The sequence below is a fragment of the Mytilus edulis genome, chromosome 5 (assembly GCF_963676685.1).
Source record: "Mytilus edulis chromosome 5, xbMytEdul2.2, whole genome shotgun sequence".
Lineage (NCBI taxonomy): Eukaryota > Metazoa > Mollusca > Bivalvia > Mytilida > Mytilidae > Mytilus > Mytilus edulis.
In genome coordinates, this window is record NC_092348.1 from 50,765,331 (window position 1) to 50,782,538 (window position 17,208).

Consider the following 17,208-nt stretch of genomic DNA (forward strand, 5'->3'; position numbering starts at 1 on the left):
AAACAGTTTATTTCCTTATTTTTAGGTTTAAAAAATTAACACTTTGAACATCTGGTCCGTAATGTCGAGCAAGGCTTGAACAATTGTAAAGTCATTTGTGTTGGGATTTATTTTTTTCCTTATTGTCACTTATCACAGCTTCAGATTGAACCCGATCTTAATAATTTACGACGAAGAATATTTGATCCAAAAATTTTATAACAATGCCTAACTTCTTTACAAAATAGCACAAATCCCCAATTTTCAGCCTCAATTTTCTCGAAAACAAGCACGGTGACCTATGTTTTATTTTGGGTTTTATTTTTTAACTCGCCAAGGCCTACAACATTTATCAAAATTATAAAAATGGCATTATATCGAGAAACTGTATCGGATGCCCTTAATGGACAATTTACAAAAAGTACAAATTATATGTTTGGATTACCCCCCTTACACTGCTTTTAAATTATGTATGAAGAAATGTGTATTGTCTTGAGGTGATTGGTTGTCAATTTATTTTTAGAAGTTACTATTTAAAAAAACGCAAGTTATTTAGGAATATCTATTTTAACTTTTTAAGCCATGATTATGTTTGTCATTTTCTATTTTAAGACTTTTAAGATGTATATAAATGGGTAATTATGGTTGCAAACTCCATTTGAAATTTGAAATGAGATTATGACCATATCTTGAGGGAAAGAATTTCATTTTTGGAAAAAAGAGGGGGTGGGGGTGTGAAAAAATATATTGAGAGGTGGGTAAAAGAAATTGTGAGGGGGGGGGGGATTTTTTCTAATTTGAGATTTCAGAAATTAAAAAGAAAATTTCATCACATAATTTTGGAAAAAAGGGCGGATTTGGTTTTTTGGGGGGAGGGTGTGTCATTCCCAACACCATATATAGTGTATTTCACCAAACCATAAAAAAGGGGGTGGGTAAAAAAAATTGAATATAAATTCTAATCCTATAGCTAATTCTTAGTTCTTTGACTACAGTTATTCTGTGTCGAAAATTCAATTACAATCCAAATTACTGTTTTAAGCTTTAATGTAGTGTTCATACTAGCTAAACTGTTCAGGTTCGACTTCTGCAGACATTCAGTTTGCTGTTACTCTTGTCATTATAGCAAACAAAATATTTACTTTCAGGCTTCAACAAGACTGTTATTAACAAGAATGAAAATGTATCCTCAGATATCACTCCAGGAGAAAACCATGGAAATGATCCGCCAGTAAACCAAGGTTTGTATTAAAATATCAGCCAACTATTGTTTGGTTTACAAGTCTATCCTATTGTTTCATTTGATGCCAAGTATCAAGATGACAAGAAGAAAGCTTAATTTACAAAAACATTTAACTCTAGTTGTCTGGAACTTGGTTGTCCTGATGATTCAAAAATTTCCCTGTGGTTCACAACTTTGTGCCATACAATATGTATTACAAATCCTAATGAGTCATTCAATGTATCCAATCATATTTAAAGTTCAAAGATTAAAAATGCGTTTTGGATATTTTCCCCCTATTGTTAGGTAAATTGTTTGAATAATTTTGTGGTAGGTTTGTTTGTTATTCTGTATAAACTAATTTTCTGTATGCTATATATTAAAAAATTTCTCTTATGAATTGAACTCTTTTCGTTGTTTAGATAATAATCTATTTTAAGCTCACCATTCCAAAGGAAATGTGAGCTTTTGCCATCACTTGGCGTCCATTGTTGTCCATCGTCGTCCGTCTGGTGTAAACTATTTCAAACATCTTCTCCTCAAACTGCAGAACCAATTCCAACCAAACTTTGAAACAGCTGAATTAATTTCTGCCAAACTTGGGCTGAACGAGTTTCAGAGTATCTAGGGTAGTATAAATTTTGTATTTTATTTTCTTGTATGTCAAGAAAGATAGCTACTATGGCTAAAATGGAACATAGGGGGTAAAATGCATTTCATTGATTTCGAAGAAAATATGACAGAAACGAAGAACATTTCTATGGAAGTTTTAAGCCATTCATTAATATATATTGAAAAGCAAAAATAATCATTGATGAAAGATTTAAGCAAAAAATTACAGGTGAGCGATTTAGGCTCTTGAGAGCCTCTTCTTGTTATCCCTCTTGTTCTGGTAGTTTTTATACAACTACACAAACATTTTGCCATATATTGTGGAAAAAAAGGGGGATGGTAGTGGAGAATGTTTTCTCCTCGAAATTTCAGAAAATAAAAAGAAAATTTGTTCAAATTTTTATTTTTTGAGAAAAAAAGGGGGGAGGGGTAAATTTTAAAGGGGTGGGTGGGAGGTGGTGGTGAATTAGCAACAGCATAGTGTATTGCACCAAACTAAAAAAAAAAGAGGGTAAATATATTTTTTTAGGGGGAGTCAATTCGCAACAGCATAGTGTATTGCACAAAAGCAAATAATTGAATATAAATTTAAATCATATAACTAATCTTTGTTCTTTGACTACTATTATGATGTGTCAGAAACCTATTATGTGTCAAATATTTAATAACAATCCAAATTCAGACCTGAATCAAGTGCAAATATTGTGTCCATTTTTGCCTTAATTTTCAATTCTCTTGCATTAGTTATAGTTGCAAATGTTATGAAACTTATACAAAATGCCTTTACCACTAAATGCACATCAAATTGTAATATTGGTGTTGTCTATCAAACCATTCTAGAGTTATGCCCCTTTACAGTGGAAAAATTGCTGGTTTTTAATACGACTGCCCAAAAAAATTTTGCATTCGTATAATGGTGTGATGTCTTCTGTGTCGTCCTCTGCATTGTCGTCCAAAGACACATTAGGTGTCCAGACAATAACATTAGTTTAAGTGAATTGATCTCTAAAAAAATTCAAAAAGAGGTTCTATACATCTATAGGAAGGTTGGGATTGATTTTTGGGATGATGGTCCCTTCCTTTTTGGAATTAGGGACCCAAAAGAGGCCCAAAACAAGCATTTTTCTACTTTCAGGATATCAACTTGTGTTTAAGGATTTCAATAGCTCTGAAATTGTACCACAATGTTTAAAACCACAGGTAGAAGGTTTGGATTGATTTTGGGGGTTATGGTTCCAAATGTGTAGGAATTTGGGGCCAAGAAAAAGCTTTTTTTTTAGTGTTCAGTCAATAACTTGTGTTTAAGTGTATAAATCTCTCTGAAATTATACCACAAGTTTCCATACTACAAAGGGATGGTTAGTTGGGGGAGGGGGGGGGGGGCTGGTTTTGGTTCAAATCATCAAGCAATTAGGATTAAAAAGGGGGAAAACAAGGGTTTTTCTGGTTAAAGGACAATTTAGAAAAATTTTAAAATTTGAAGGGGAGGTAATCCAATTAAAATTTAAAGAACACTGTTCTATATATGTTTGATTACTTGATTACCTCCCTTACACTGCTTGAAAATTATGTATAAAGAAATGATGATTGTCTTGAGATGTGTAGCTGTAAATTTATTTTTAAATGTTACTGTTTATTAATATTAATTTTAACCATGACTGTATTCCATTCTAGTGTTATGTCCCTTTACAAATGAAATTTTTGTTTCCATTCTCTTACTTTAAGTTTCCCTTATAAATCAAATGTCATGAAACTTACACAAATGCTTATTGTAACCACAAAATACAGATCAAGTTTGAATATTGGTGGTGTCTCTTAAACAGTTCTAAAGTTATGCCCCTTTACAATGGAAAAATTGCTGAATTTTCGTTTCTGTTCTCTTACTTACATTAGCCTTGACCAAATGTTATGAAACTTATACACAATGCTTATTACAACAAAATACAGATCTAGTTGAATTTTGGTTGTGTCACTTTTACAGTTCTAGAGTAATGCCCCTTTACAAATAGAAAAATTCAGTTTTCCTTCTCTTTCTTTAGTTTGCCTGAACTAAATGTTTTGAAACTTATACACAATACTTATTACCACAAAACTCAGATCAAGTACAAATTTGGTTAGTGTCACTTTTACTGATCTTCATTCATGTCTGTTTATAACTTTATCTGATATGCAAATGCGGGCATCATCTATGTCTCATGGACACATTCCCCATTTATTTTATAATTATATACAACAATTGAAAACAGATACTATGATCTAAGACTAGAATATTGATTCTGACCTTTATATATCTGGATATATTAAAGCCTTCCTAAGATAAGCGAAAGCTGTGTCCCTTTGTCTGTCAAACTTCTGATTTTAGTTCGAATCTTCAAAATATTTGTCTGGTCCAACTGATTTCATGAAAACAAAAGTTGATGGATCTGTGTTATTTGGCTCAAAAATTTCCTGTGGAATAGTATTTTTCTTTAAATAGGTTGCAGAGAAATACCTTTAAATAGACTTCTTAAGAAGGGATATAGTTACGATACTGTTGTCAGGTCATTAAAGATTGCATATTTTGGTGTTAATATTGATTCACTTATAGGGTCTTTGCATCGGAACGAAACACATTTATTTAAAAACCAGTTGTTGGCATGACACGGGTTATCTTCTTATCATATGTGTTATAATGGTATGATACTTAACCCCTCACGGGGAGGATTGTGCCTGATATTCATATGATATTCATAAAACTAAGCTTTATACTTAGGACTATCAACATAATATCAATGATTAGTATAGAAGGCGAGACATTTCAGCGTGTGCACTCTTGTGTTTATTTTCTTTGGTAACATCTTCTGACATCGGACTCGGACTTCTCTTGAACTGAATTTTAATGTGCGTATTGTTATGCGTTTACTTTCTGCATTGACTGGGGGTATGGGGGAGGGGGGAGATCTCACGAACATGTTTGACCCCGCTGCATTTTTGCGCCTGTCCCAAGTCAGGAGCCTCTGGCCTTTGTTAGTCTTGTATTATTTTAACTATTAGTTTCTTGTGTACAATTTGGATTTTATTATGGCGTTCATTATCACTGAACTAGTATATATTTGTTTAGGGGCCAGCTAAAGGTCGCCTCAGGATGCGGGAATTTCTAGTTGCATTGAAGACCTGTTGATGTCCTTCTACTGTTGTCTGCTCTATGGTCGGGTTGTTGTCTCTTTGGCACAATCCCCATTTCCATTCTCAATTTTATCTTGATTACAAACTTAAGTAAAAATAAAACCTATAATTGCACATGTATAATTAATCAGTTAATTTCACTCATTTACATCAAATATAGGCAAATCTAACATATTATACAATTTTTATGCCCCACCTTCAATAGTAGAGGGACATTATGTTTTATGGTCTGTGTGTCTATTCGTCTGTCTGTCCGTTTGTCCGTCCGTTTGTTCGTTTGTCTGTCCCGCTTCAGGTTAAAGTTTTTGGTCGAGGTAGTTTTTGATGAAGTTGAAGTCCAATTAACCTGAAACTTAGTATACATGTTCTTTATGATATGATATTTCTCATTTTAATGCCAAATTAGAGTTCTGATCCCATTTTCATGGTCCACTGAACATAGAAAATGATAGTGCGAGTGGGGCATCCGTGGACTGGGGACACATTCTTGTTTGTCTTTAATTTCATTTGAAAACAAGAATTTCTTTGGTAACTCATTGTAAAATTATGTATGGGTAATTTGTTTTAAAATATTTCGTCCTATGATTAAATTCTGTTATTACGATGTCATTATTAACAAAAGTGGTAACTGAGAAAAAGCTGAATGTTTCATCATTTTGATAACGCTTATCTTCAGAATTTGAGGTTTTATCGTGTGATAATCTTATTAATTTCAGAAGCTTTTATGGCAATATTAGAAGCAGATGCTAAGGAGAGAGCTGAACAGAGGAAAATCAGAGAAAAAGAAGCCAACATTTTGAAAGAGCAGGGGAATGAGTACTTTAGACAAGAAAATTATCACTTAGCTCTAACTTGCTATTCAAAGGTTTATACTCTTTACTGAAGCATTTTGATTTTTTGTCGAACCTGCAACTTTTGTTGCAGAAAGCTCGACATAGGGATAGTGATGCGGCGGCGCCGGTGTTAGCTCACTTTTTAAAAGCATTATGTTTTAGAAGGTGGAAGACCTGGATGCTTCATACTTTGTATATAGATGCTTCATGTTACAAAGTTTCCGTCAGTCACATGTCCAATGTCCTTGACCTCATTTTCATGGTTCAGTGACCACTTGAAAAAAAAGTTCAAATTTTTTGTAATGTTGAATTCTCTCTTATTATAAGTAATAGGATAACTATATTTGATATGTGCGTACCTTGCAAGGTCCTCATGTCTGTCAGACAGTTTTCACTTGACCTCGACCTCATTTCATGGATCAGTGAACAAGGTTAAGTTTTGGTGGTCAAGTCCATATCTCAGATACTATAAGCAATAGGGCTAGTATATTCGGTGTATGGAAGGACTGTAAGGTGTACATGTCCAACTGGCAGGTGTCATCTGACCTTGACCTCATTTTCATGGTTCAGTGGTTATAGTTCAATTTTTGTGTTTTGGTCTGTTTTTCTCATACTATATTCAATGGGTCTACTATATTTGTTGTATGGAATGATTGTAAGGTGTACATGTCTAGCGTGCAGATGTCATGTGACTCTGACCTCATTTTCATGGTTCAGTGGTCAAAGTTAAGTTTTTGAGTTTTGAGCTTTTATCTAATACCATATGCCATATGTCAACTATATTTGGTGTATGGAAATATTTTATGATCTTTATGTCAGTCGCACAGGTTTTATTTGACCGTGACCTCATTTTCACAGTTCATTGCACAGTGTTATGTTTTTGTGTTTTGGTCTATTTTTCTTAAACTATAAGTAATGGGTCAACTATGTATGTTGTATAGAAGCATTGTTAGCTGTACATGTCTGCCTGGCACATTTCATCTGACCTTGACCTCATTTTCAATGTTCATTGGTCTTTGTTTAGTTATCTTGGTTAATGTTAAGTTTATGTAACAGTTGTAATAAAACTTAGCTTTATACCTAGGACTATCAACATAATATCAATAATTAGTATAGAAGGCGAGACATTTCAGTGTGTGCACTCTTGTCTATAGAAAGAACTGTTCTGGATTTATAGATAGAAATGTCTTAAGCAGTCATTGAGTGATTTTGATTTTACTATCTGACCTTTGAAAAATAAATAAGTCACCAATGCAAAATTCTGATGATATGGTAAAGGGAATTATATTATAAATTCTTGGGTAGTAGTCAGATTTGGAATACATGTCCTATTCATTTTTTGTGTGAGTGTATTATGTTATTTGTGTGTCATCTTTGGCAGCTGCAAGTTCAGAAGTCTAATTTTTTTTGTCTCACCCCGACAAAGTAGGAGAGGTGAGACTTAATGTGCAATTTGTAAAGTTGGTTAGAGGTCAAATTAAGGGGAATCACTAACAATAAGTCAATAATATTTTGATGCAGCTGTGCATCCATTGGTTCATCTCATTTCATCAGTACATTGACCTGTAGTTAATTAGATTCTTGTCCGTCAGATTTTAGATAGTTGTCTGAAAGGCAATCATACATGTACCAAATCTCCTGATTTTTATATACGATACATGTATGTATGTGCAGAAACTTTAATATAACCATCCAGGAACAATTATTGTGCTATCTAGCTCTGAGGATTTGAGTTAAGCTTTGTTTTAATTGATCTTTTTTTCCCCAGTCTATTTATGGAATGAGGGAAACATTTCAATCAGCTAATAGATTATACATACTGTTTGCAACTTTTCTTACTGTGACATAGGTTTAGATTTTTCTTAATATAAGATCTACAAAAGAATATTTTATTCAAGGGTCATTAGTATATATCTTTGAATACTTTGAAAGAGAGGTTCTAAGTATTTCTCTTGACACATATATTTAAATTTTAGTACTGTGAATTTTGATAATTATTAAATCAACCTGTAGTCTAAATTTATTTAAATTATAGAATCCGATAATCGTAACATTGTGTAGTAATAAAATGCAAGTGATTATAAGTGAGTGATGCATGCATGCTATTTGAACTTCTGTTACATTGTTTGTATATCTATGATTTCAGGCTTTGGACCAGATAAAAGACATTACAGTGTTATACACAAACAGAGCTCAGACATTGATTAAAATAGAGAAATACAGAGAGGCACTAACAGACTGTGATTGGGCTTTAAGGGTAAATAATTTATACTGATTTGTGAGAATCAATCTCACTAATTTAGCAAATATTTTTTTGTAATTATCAACACATTTAGAAAAACCTGCTCACCTTTGTAATGTATATAAAAAAATTTAACAAAGAAAATGTTTTTCTTAAAATTCTTACATAAAAACAACATGGTTTCAGGCTTTTTCAAGTGATTTGGTTAAATATCAGAAGTGATTCTCTTCTTGTGTCTCAAAACACAGATCAAGTATGAATTTTGGTGACTTCACTTTGACAGTTCTTGAGTTATGTCCCTTTACAAATAAAAAAAAATGCTGAAATGTTCTTTTCCATTCTCTTACTTTATAGTTTGCCTCAACCAAATGTTATGAAACTCATACAAATTTGTTTATTACCACAAAATAAAGATCAAATTGAATTTTGGTGGCGTCACTTTAACAGTTCTAGACTTATGCCCCTTTATAAATGGAAAAGTTGCTGAAATATTCATTTCCTTTCTTCAACTTTAGTTTGCCTCAACCAAATGACATGAAACTTATACACAATGCTTATTATCACAAAACACATAAAATTTGAATTTTGTTGGCATCACTTTTACTATTCTAGAGTTTTGCCCTTTACAAGAATTGCTGAACTAACAATTTATTTCTGTTCTTAACTTATGTTTGCCTCAACCAACTCTCCAGAAGAAACCATACGACACAGAAATTAACAACTATAGGTCACTGTAAAGCCTTCAACAATGAGCAAAGCCCATTCAGCATAGTCAGCTATAAAAGGCCCAGAAATGACAAATGTCAGACAATTCAAACAAGAAAAATAAGGGCCTAATTTTATGTACAAAAAAATGAATGAAAAACAAGCATGTTATTTTTTGTAACACATCAACAAACGACAACCACTGAATTACAAGCTCCTGACTTGGACAGGCACAAACATACAGAATGTGGCGTGGTTAAACATGTTATCGAGATCCCTACCCTCTCCTAACCTGGGACAGTGGTAAAACAGTACAACATAAAAACGAACTATAAAAATCAGTGGAAAAAGGCTAAACTCATCAAATGAATACAAATAGAAATACATCTAACAAAAACAATGATCGGAGGTGGCTGGGTACTTGTACAAGTAAATCCCAACAACAAAAAGACACTAAGTACAGATCTGAGAGTTCTCACAGGTACTGACAACTAGTTCAAAGCCACCAACAACTAATAAAAGAAATCATGCATCTAAGACTAAATTATCAATCTCATATGTAAATTTCTGTTTTAAGACATGCATGTACACTGTTCAAATTTAATTGTGAATAATAGATCCAGTCTGAATATATGTAATGTGATCTATAATCTAAACTTTTCAATTGCTTTAATTTTTATGCCCCACCTACGATAGACTAGTAGAGGGGCATTATGTTTTCTGGTCTATGCGTCCGTTCGTCCGTCTGTTCGTTCGTTCGTCCGTCCATCTGTCCCGCTTCAGGTTAAAGTTTTTGGTCAAGGTAGTTTTTGATGAAAATGAAGTCCAATCAACTTGAAACTTAGTACACTTGTTGCTTTTGATATGATCTTTCTAATTTTAAAGCCAAATTAGACTTTTGACCTCAATTTCACGGTCCACTGAACATAGAAAATGAAAATTCGAATTTCAGGTTAAAGTTTTTGGTCAAGGTAGTTTTTGATGAAGCTGAAGTCCAATCAACTTGAAACTTAGTACACTTGTTGATATGTTGATATGATCTTTCTAATTTTAAAGCCAAATCAGGCTTTTTACCCACTTTTACTGTCCACTGAACATAGAAAATGAAAGTGGGAGTTCATGTTTTCAGGTTAAAGTTTTTGTTCAAGGTAGTTTTTGATGAAATTGAAGTCCAGTCAACTTGAAACTTAGTACACATGTTCCCTATGTCATGATCTTTTTAATCTTAATGCCAAATTACATTTTTATGCCCCACCTACGATAGTAGAGGGGCATTATGTTTTCTGGTCTGTGCCTCCATTCGTTCGTTCGTCCGTCCGTCTGTGCATCCGTTAGCTTCAGGTTAAAGTTTTTGGTCAAGGTAGTTTTTGAAGAAGTTAAAGTTACATCAACTTGAAACTTAGTACACATGTTCCCTATGATATGATTTTTCTAATTTTAATTCCAAATTAAAGGTTTAACCCCAATTTTCACGGTCCACTGAACATAGAAAATGATAGTGCGAGTGGGGCATCCATGTACTATGGACACATTCTTGTTTACCTTATTTCACGTTCCATTGAACATAGAAAATGATAGTGCTTGTGGGGCATCTGTGTACTTTGAACACATTCTTGTTATTAATATATATGCTTTTGTCTTAGTTATCACCAAACTGCATTAAAGCTCACATTCACATGGGAAGAGCACACCTAGGACTGAAAGATTATAATAAAGCAAGAGATTGTTTCCAAGAGGCTCAAAAACTTGAACCAAAAATGGAAAGTGTAATCAAAGGTATATATATATATATATATATATACATATATATAAAATTATAGATAATTGATATTTATTATTTTTTATAATTTTTTTATACTTTTGTAACAGAATAATTACTCTTTAGATTCAAATATAAAAAATGATCTAAATTAACTAAATAAACATTAGTTTATGAATGCACAAATGAAATATATGTGCTGATTGTTATTCCCCATTTATTTCATTTACATCTCACTTTGTACATGTTGTATGATTATTTGAAATAAAGTCAAAGATGGTATTCCTTTTATCGTAGCTTCTAGTTGAAATTTGAGGAAGGATCATAATTACTTTGGTCTCTTTAGAAGTAATTTCTATAAGGATCCATGTGGACACATTGGTTGGGAACATCCAAAACTGACACTGATCACTTTAATATTTTTAGTTAAGTTTTTAAAATTCTTGTATAGTATATATATGGTCTGATACAAAAAAAAAAGAAGATATGGTTTTATTGCCAATGAGATAACTCTTCTCAAGAGCCCAAATGACATGGAAATTAACAACCATAGGTCATTGTACAGCCTTCAACCATGAGTAAAGCCCATACAGCATAGTCAGTGAGCTGTGGTGTAGTGGTTAGTGCATCAAACTACTAACACAAAGGTTCCTGGTTCGATTCCCGTCTGGGATGAAAATTTCAGGAACTGAGTATGGTCTCGAGGAAACGATGATAGTCCGTGGGAAAGGGACGATAAATGGCTGACATGTGTTTAGAGAGAGCAATATCTCTTGCACATTAAAGACACCCTTGTAGATTTCGAAAAAGAGCAGGCTAATGCCGCTACAAGACAGCACTCGCAGCCGCAAAGTGGAAAGGGATTAATATAAGTTGCAAAACTTGTTTCCCAATCTACTACAGTGAAACCTGGATAAACCGAACCCTGATAAAACCGAATTCCAGTTTAAACCGAACAATTTTCAAAGTCCCACAAAATTTTCCTATCAATTAACGTTAATCTAACCTGAAAAAACCGAACCCTGTCAACACCAAATTCCGAACGCTTTTTGAAGGCTCGTTAGTAAATTTGTATTTAAAAATTACCTGTCAAAATCGATCAATACCAATCAAAACAATAAAATATAATTAGTTATTTGCATGATTTAATTAAACAAACACAGGATGGCAGAGTATCTTCGAAGGTATTTGAGGTTTAATGAACTTGTGAGTTGTTATTACAAACTAATTAGCATGTCTGTGTGTATGTATAAAGTGATTTTTTGTAAAGAAACGTTAAACTGGTCAGCTACCCCCAATGCCGATAATGACAAGAAAGGAACTTTCCCTCAGATCAATTAAATGCACCTTATTCAAATAATTACGGCCACAAAATCAAATCTGCCATTCTGTAGCTAAACTGTTTAATTAAATAATAGTTTTAAAGCCTTTCACCGGATGAAGAAGTCGTGCAACACAACAAGGTCAATGGATTTCGATTGCTGGATTCCCATTTAATAGAGGCCCTATATATCTGATTCGAATGCTCCCGAAGACTTCCGTTAGCTATTTAGCAACGATAAAGTCCGAGAATAAACTGGACCCCTGCTGTTGTTTCACTGTTATCGTGTGCCGAAGTATCAATCAGCGGGTGACCATTTTAGTCCGAGAACTCGTGTGTACAATGACATTCCCCATTCAACTACGGAATCGTTATATGAAAGTGACTGTGAATCTGAATTGGTCAGTGAATTAACGGATGAGAAAATAATTATAAAAAGAAAAATCGCTCCACGTCGGACATCTCCCAACGACGAGCGTGATTGACGGAGTGGCGTTTGATTTATAAACAAAAATGTAGCAAAAGTCTATCTTTTATCTTCTTTTATTTTTACATTTACATCTAAATCAACACAAATATAAACTGTTGGCTGTTGTGTCACCTATTATTCCTGCCAAAATTATTTTGGTGTCGACTTCCGTCTACCTCTACAATCCGAACACCTGTGAAAACCGAACAAAACGCAAAGTCCCGTGGGTGTTCAGTTTGGACAGGTTTCACTGTATAAATAAATATGTTAAACTAAACTAACAGCATAGTCAGTATAAAAGGCCCTGAATGACAAATGTTAAACAATTCAATCAAGAAAACTAACAACCTTATTTATGTATAAAAAAATGAATGATAATAACTATTTGCTTAGAGTAACGTTTCACTTTCTTCATATGCATATTAGAACAAAAAAAGATTAAACAGAATAAAAATATTAAGGTTTCTTTTTGTTGAGCATGATAAAGGCTTGAAATTTTGACTGTCATTTGAAAAAAGTTTTTATGTTTTCAAGACACTCATGGACAAAACAGTTGATGTTTATTCCTGGATAATTTTCTGTTTTAGAATATATGTCAGAAGTAGACAGGGCTGAGGAACAAGAAAAAGAAGAAAATAAGGTTAAAGAGTTATTTGAGAGTGGTGACAAGAATTGCTGTGGTATTGCTTATCTACTGGAGAAAGTCTTAAAACCAGATCAACTACCAATTTATTATGCAGGAGGTTTCAAACTTCTTGGCTCTGCTGTAAATAATAGTAAGTTTTACAGATTCTATCTTTTGTTTTTATTTAAATTTCTGACTCTGAAAAGTTTAGGATTTTTTATGGCATTCAATTATTACATGAGATTTTGTTCCTGTCAATATTAGAAAAATGAATTCATTTTTTTTTTTTCAATGAATTCAGTAAGATTTACACTTAAAAATTTTCATTTTTACATTGATTCTTTCTGATTTATATATAAAAGCAAAAAATACTGATAGTATATGGCAAAAAGAAATCTTCAATTGAAAATTAATACAAATACTTCAACCCATTTCAAACTCTTAACATCTTTTACCACATTTAATATGTGTCAGAAATCTAGATAATATCATTGGATTACAAAAAGTTTTTTTTATTATCAGGTGTTATTCACTTTAAGGTAGCCAATTTATTGTATTGATGTCCATTATAAAATATTTTTGTCAGTTAACATCATAGGCTACAACAATTTTTATTGCTTGAATATTACAGATGAAGAAAGAACACTATTCAGAACAAAAGGAGGTTTGCGTCTGATTGAAGAACACTCATATTTTCAAAAGTAAGTCTTTTAATTGTAAAAGAGATTTTATAAATTGATAAAACAAGATTCATGACATGTTTAATGAACGTGTCAACATCTCAAGTCTACTTCTTCTGATCTTATCATGATCCTTGTTCACCAGAGTTGTGTTCAATATTGTAGCAGCTACATAGGGCTATGTAGATTTTGAGTACTGAATAAATAGCTAGCCGATCTGCTAAAAAGATCAAGATACTGTAGATTCATTTATTTTCATTGGTACCAAATTTTCGTGGATTGTGGAAAATTTGCCTTTTAGTAGATATGTAACTTCATGGTTTTGCCAAAGTCTGCATACAACCTGATTAAAAATTGTACTTCGTTGAAAATTAAAATTTGTGATTCACCTGTACCCACAAAAACCATGAAAATAGGCATTTGCTGCTATATGAACTGATACAATATTTAAGGTAACCCTATTGATGGATTTGGACAAATGTACATCAGCTTATTCTATCCTAGTACATGTACATTTGAAGCAAATATCAAATCACAGGCTCTACAGATTCACCATAGCAGAGGTGCATTAAGTTTTACCCTTGTCCATTTGTAACCTCCATAGGTCTCAAAATTGGTTTCTTTTCTCTACCTTTAGTTTGCCTTAACTTAATGATATGAAACTTATACACAATGCTTAATACCACTAAACACAGGTCAAGTTTGAATTTTGGTGGCTTTCCTTCTACCTTTCTAGACCTTTACCCCCTTCACAAATGGAAAAATTGCTGACTTTTTCGTTTCTGTTCTCCAACTTTAGTTTGCCTCACCCAAATCTTTTGTACTGGTAACTAATACACAATGCTAATTATCACAAAACACACATCAGGCTACATTTTTGATGGGGTCACTTTTACCATTCTAGAGTTTGCTTCTTGCTGAATGATTAAATTGAAGATTTTGTTTCTGTTCTATACGTTTGTTTACTTCAACCAAATTCTTTGAAACTTATAAGCTATGCTAATGACTACATAACACATTTCAAGGTTGAATTTTGGTGGCATCACTATTACTTTAGTTTGCCTGAACCAAATCTTATGAAACTTATACACACTGCTAATTACAACAGATCATATTTGAATTTTTATGGCGTCACTTTTACAGTTCAAGAGTTTTGCCACTTTAGAAATAGAAAAAAATAATCATTTATGTTCTCTTCCTTTAGTTTCTTGAACAAAATCTTATGAAACTGATGCACAGTGATTAACACAGATCATTTTTCAGTTTTTACGGGGTCACTTTAAACGTTCTAGAGTTATGCCCCTTTACATTAATGTAAAATATGATGAATATTTTGTTTCCTTTCTCTTACTTAAGTTTGCGTCACTTAAATGTTATGAAACTTTTTGGAAATGTCACTTTTACAGTTCTTGAGTTATGTCCACTTACAATGTATGCAAGCGGGGGCATCATCTGTGTCATGTGGACACATTCCACATTTTTATTTTATCACATTGAGATGTGCAGTAAGGTGGATTTCTGATAATAATAGCTTAACTTTTGAACTGACCCATATACATTTGTAGAAGAGCCTATGGGCTGGAAATTACACTTTCACTTAAGTATGAAGATTTTTTTATACCCTCCTTTAAAAAAAGTATGGGTATACTGTTTTACCTCTGTCTGTCTGTCCGTCCATCCATCCGTCAGTCCATCCATTAGTATGTCCAGTGTTCTCCCCAGAAATTTTGGATAGCATCACATTTTGCGTAAAAAAAATTAACTGTATTTTTTTTTAATGTCATTTGTCGCGTCGCGTTAATGCTCTATTTCCTTTTTATATTTTAGTTTATATTGTTCAATTCATAACTGAGAATACAATTATATTATAACCACAAAAACAGTTGTGTTCAGTTTATGTTTTCTTTATTCATTTATAGTTACAGAATTATTGTTTTCCTCTTGTGCCAAATAAAAATAAATATGTTGTTTCAGTTACCCAACAATAAGTCAAATAAATGAATGGTTCATTATAGTGCAACCTGTATATATACAAAACTAAATATCTTGTACACAAAATTAACTATTTTTATATTATATTAAGTAAAGATAAAGCAGCAAAAGTAGCAAAAAAAAATCAATTTAAAAACTTTTTTTTATCATGTTTATGAAATTCATTGTTTCATGGCACTCAATGAATTAGTCCCAATTGTTTCTAATCTTTACATCAAAATGATATGTATTTTTAACAAAGTTATCTAACAAATAGTCTGTTAATGCGTAGTTTTCTCTATTGATATATTTTTTCTGTCTACTGTCCATCTGTTGTCATTATCGTGAAAATGCGGATTTTTGTCATATCTGGTCCGGTTCCGATCCGTAGTTAACACAAAAATGTGCAATGGCGGCCGTAGAAAAAATTACGAAAATGAGTCCGAGAATAAACATTGTTTGACAAGAGATTGAGAATGAATAAGACGCTTTTAATGCATTAAATGGATTAAACATAAACTTAAGCCAATTATGATTACTTTTTAAAGAAGTATAAAACTTATTTTAGCTCAAAACCAAAATTCTCCCTCTCGTATTACCGGAAGAGAAAGAAAATATTTTTTGGAGAGTTGCACACAAATAAACGACCTTTTAGAAAAAAAAAATCGTTTCAATCTTTGAAATTTCGTAATACAAAACGTAGATTTCGAATTGTTTTGTGATTGCATTTTTCCATGTCGAAATTGGTGATTGCAGACACGTGGTATTAGTTATGTCACAAGTGTCAGCTTGGGATATTCGCATCCAAACAGTTATCACCCTGAGGGCAATTAACACCTGGCTATTTAATCTCTTAATTGCCTTTAGTGTCCGACTTAAAGGGATTACAATTAAAGGTGATATAATTTTTATGATCATAATCGATAATAGATGAAAGTTCAAAATTGAGGGCAAGTAAAATAGCATCTTCAAAATAATTATAGCGTCGCGGGAATAATTATAGCGTCACGGTGAAAAATTATAGCGTCGCGGTACCGCGACGCTAAAACGGCCTGGGGAGAACACTGTATGTCCATCCATACACATGAATGTTTTTCATTGCATCACAGAGTAAAGCTCACTCACATATACCCTGAAATCAAATTTCAAAAATCCTTGAGAAAAACTTTAATGTGAAAAATGTTACAAAAAATTTCAACTTGGATGTCATGTGTAAATGTTTTATGTTTTTTCGATTCATCACTCAACAATAACTTCCTGTTTACCAAACTCTGACATCGTTTAACACATGACATCCAACTTGAAATTTTTTGTCACATTTTTCTTTTTTTTTTCTCACAGAAACTACATTACATGGATTTCTGAAATTTAGTTTCAGGATTTATGTGAGTGAGCTTTACTGTGTGATGCATTTTCAGATTCATCACTCAACAAACCTCCTGTTTTACCGAAATATTTTAATAGTTATACACATGAGAAGCCTAGTTGAAAATGTCTGTCACATTTTAATGTTTGGTGTATGGATTGATTGTAAGGTGTACATATCTGTCTGGTAGGGTCAATCTGACCTTGTCCTGATTTTCATGATTTAATGATCAATTTTAAGTTTTCCTGATTAAGTGGTT

The 17,208-nt window shown here is 32.7% G+C and overlaps 1 protein-coding gene across 1 annotated transcript in view; it reads left to right on the forward strand.

Annotated features, from left to right (window-relative positions):
- The window catches only part of LOC139525456 (tetratricopeptide repeat protein 12-like), a 66,358-nt gene that overhangs the window by 16,810 nt on the left and 32,340 nt on the right, over positions 1–17,208 (forward strand). The window contains exons 3-8 of the mRNA XM_071320805.1: positions 1,128–1,220; positions 5,695–5,843; positions 7,958–8,068; positions 10,402–10,534; positions 12,895–13,083; positions 13,564–13,633. Of these exons, the coding sequence (XP_071176906.1) occupies positions 1,128–1,220; positions 5,695–5,843; positions 7,958–8,068; positions 10,402–10,534; positions 12,895–13,083; positions 13,564–13,633 (745 nt within the window). The remainder of the gene's footprint in view (positions 1–1,127; positions 1,221–5,694; positions 5,844–7,957; positions 8,069–10,401; positions 10,535–12,894; positions 13,084–13,563; positions 13,634–17,208) is intronic.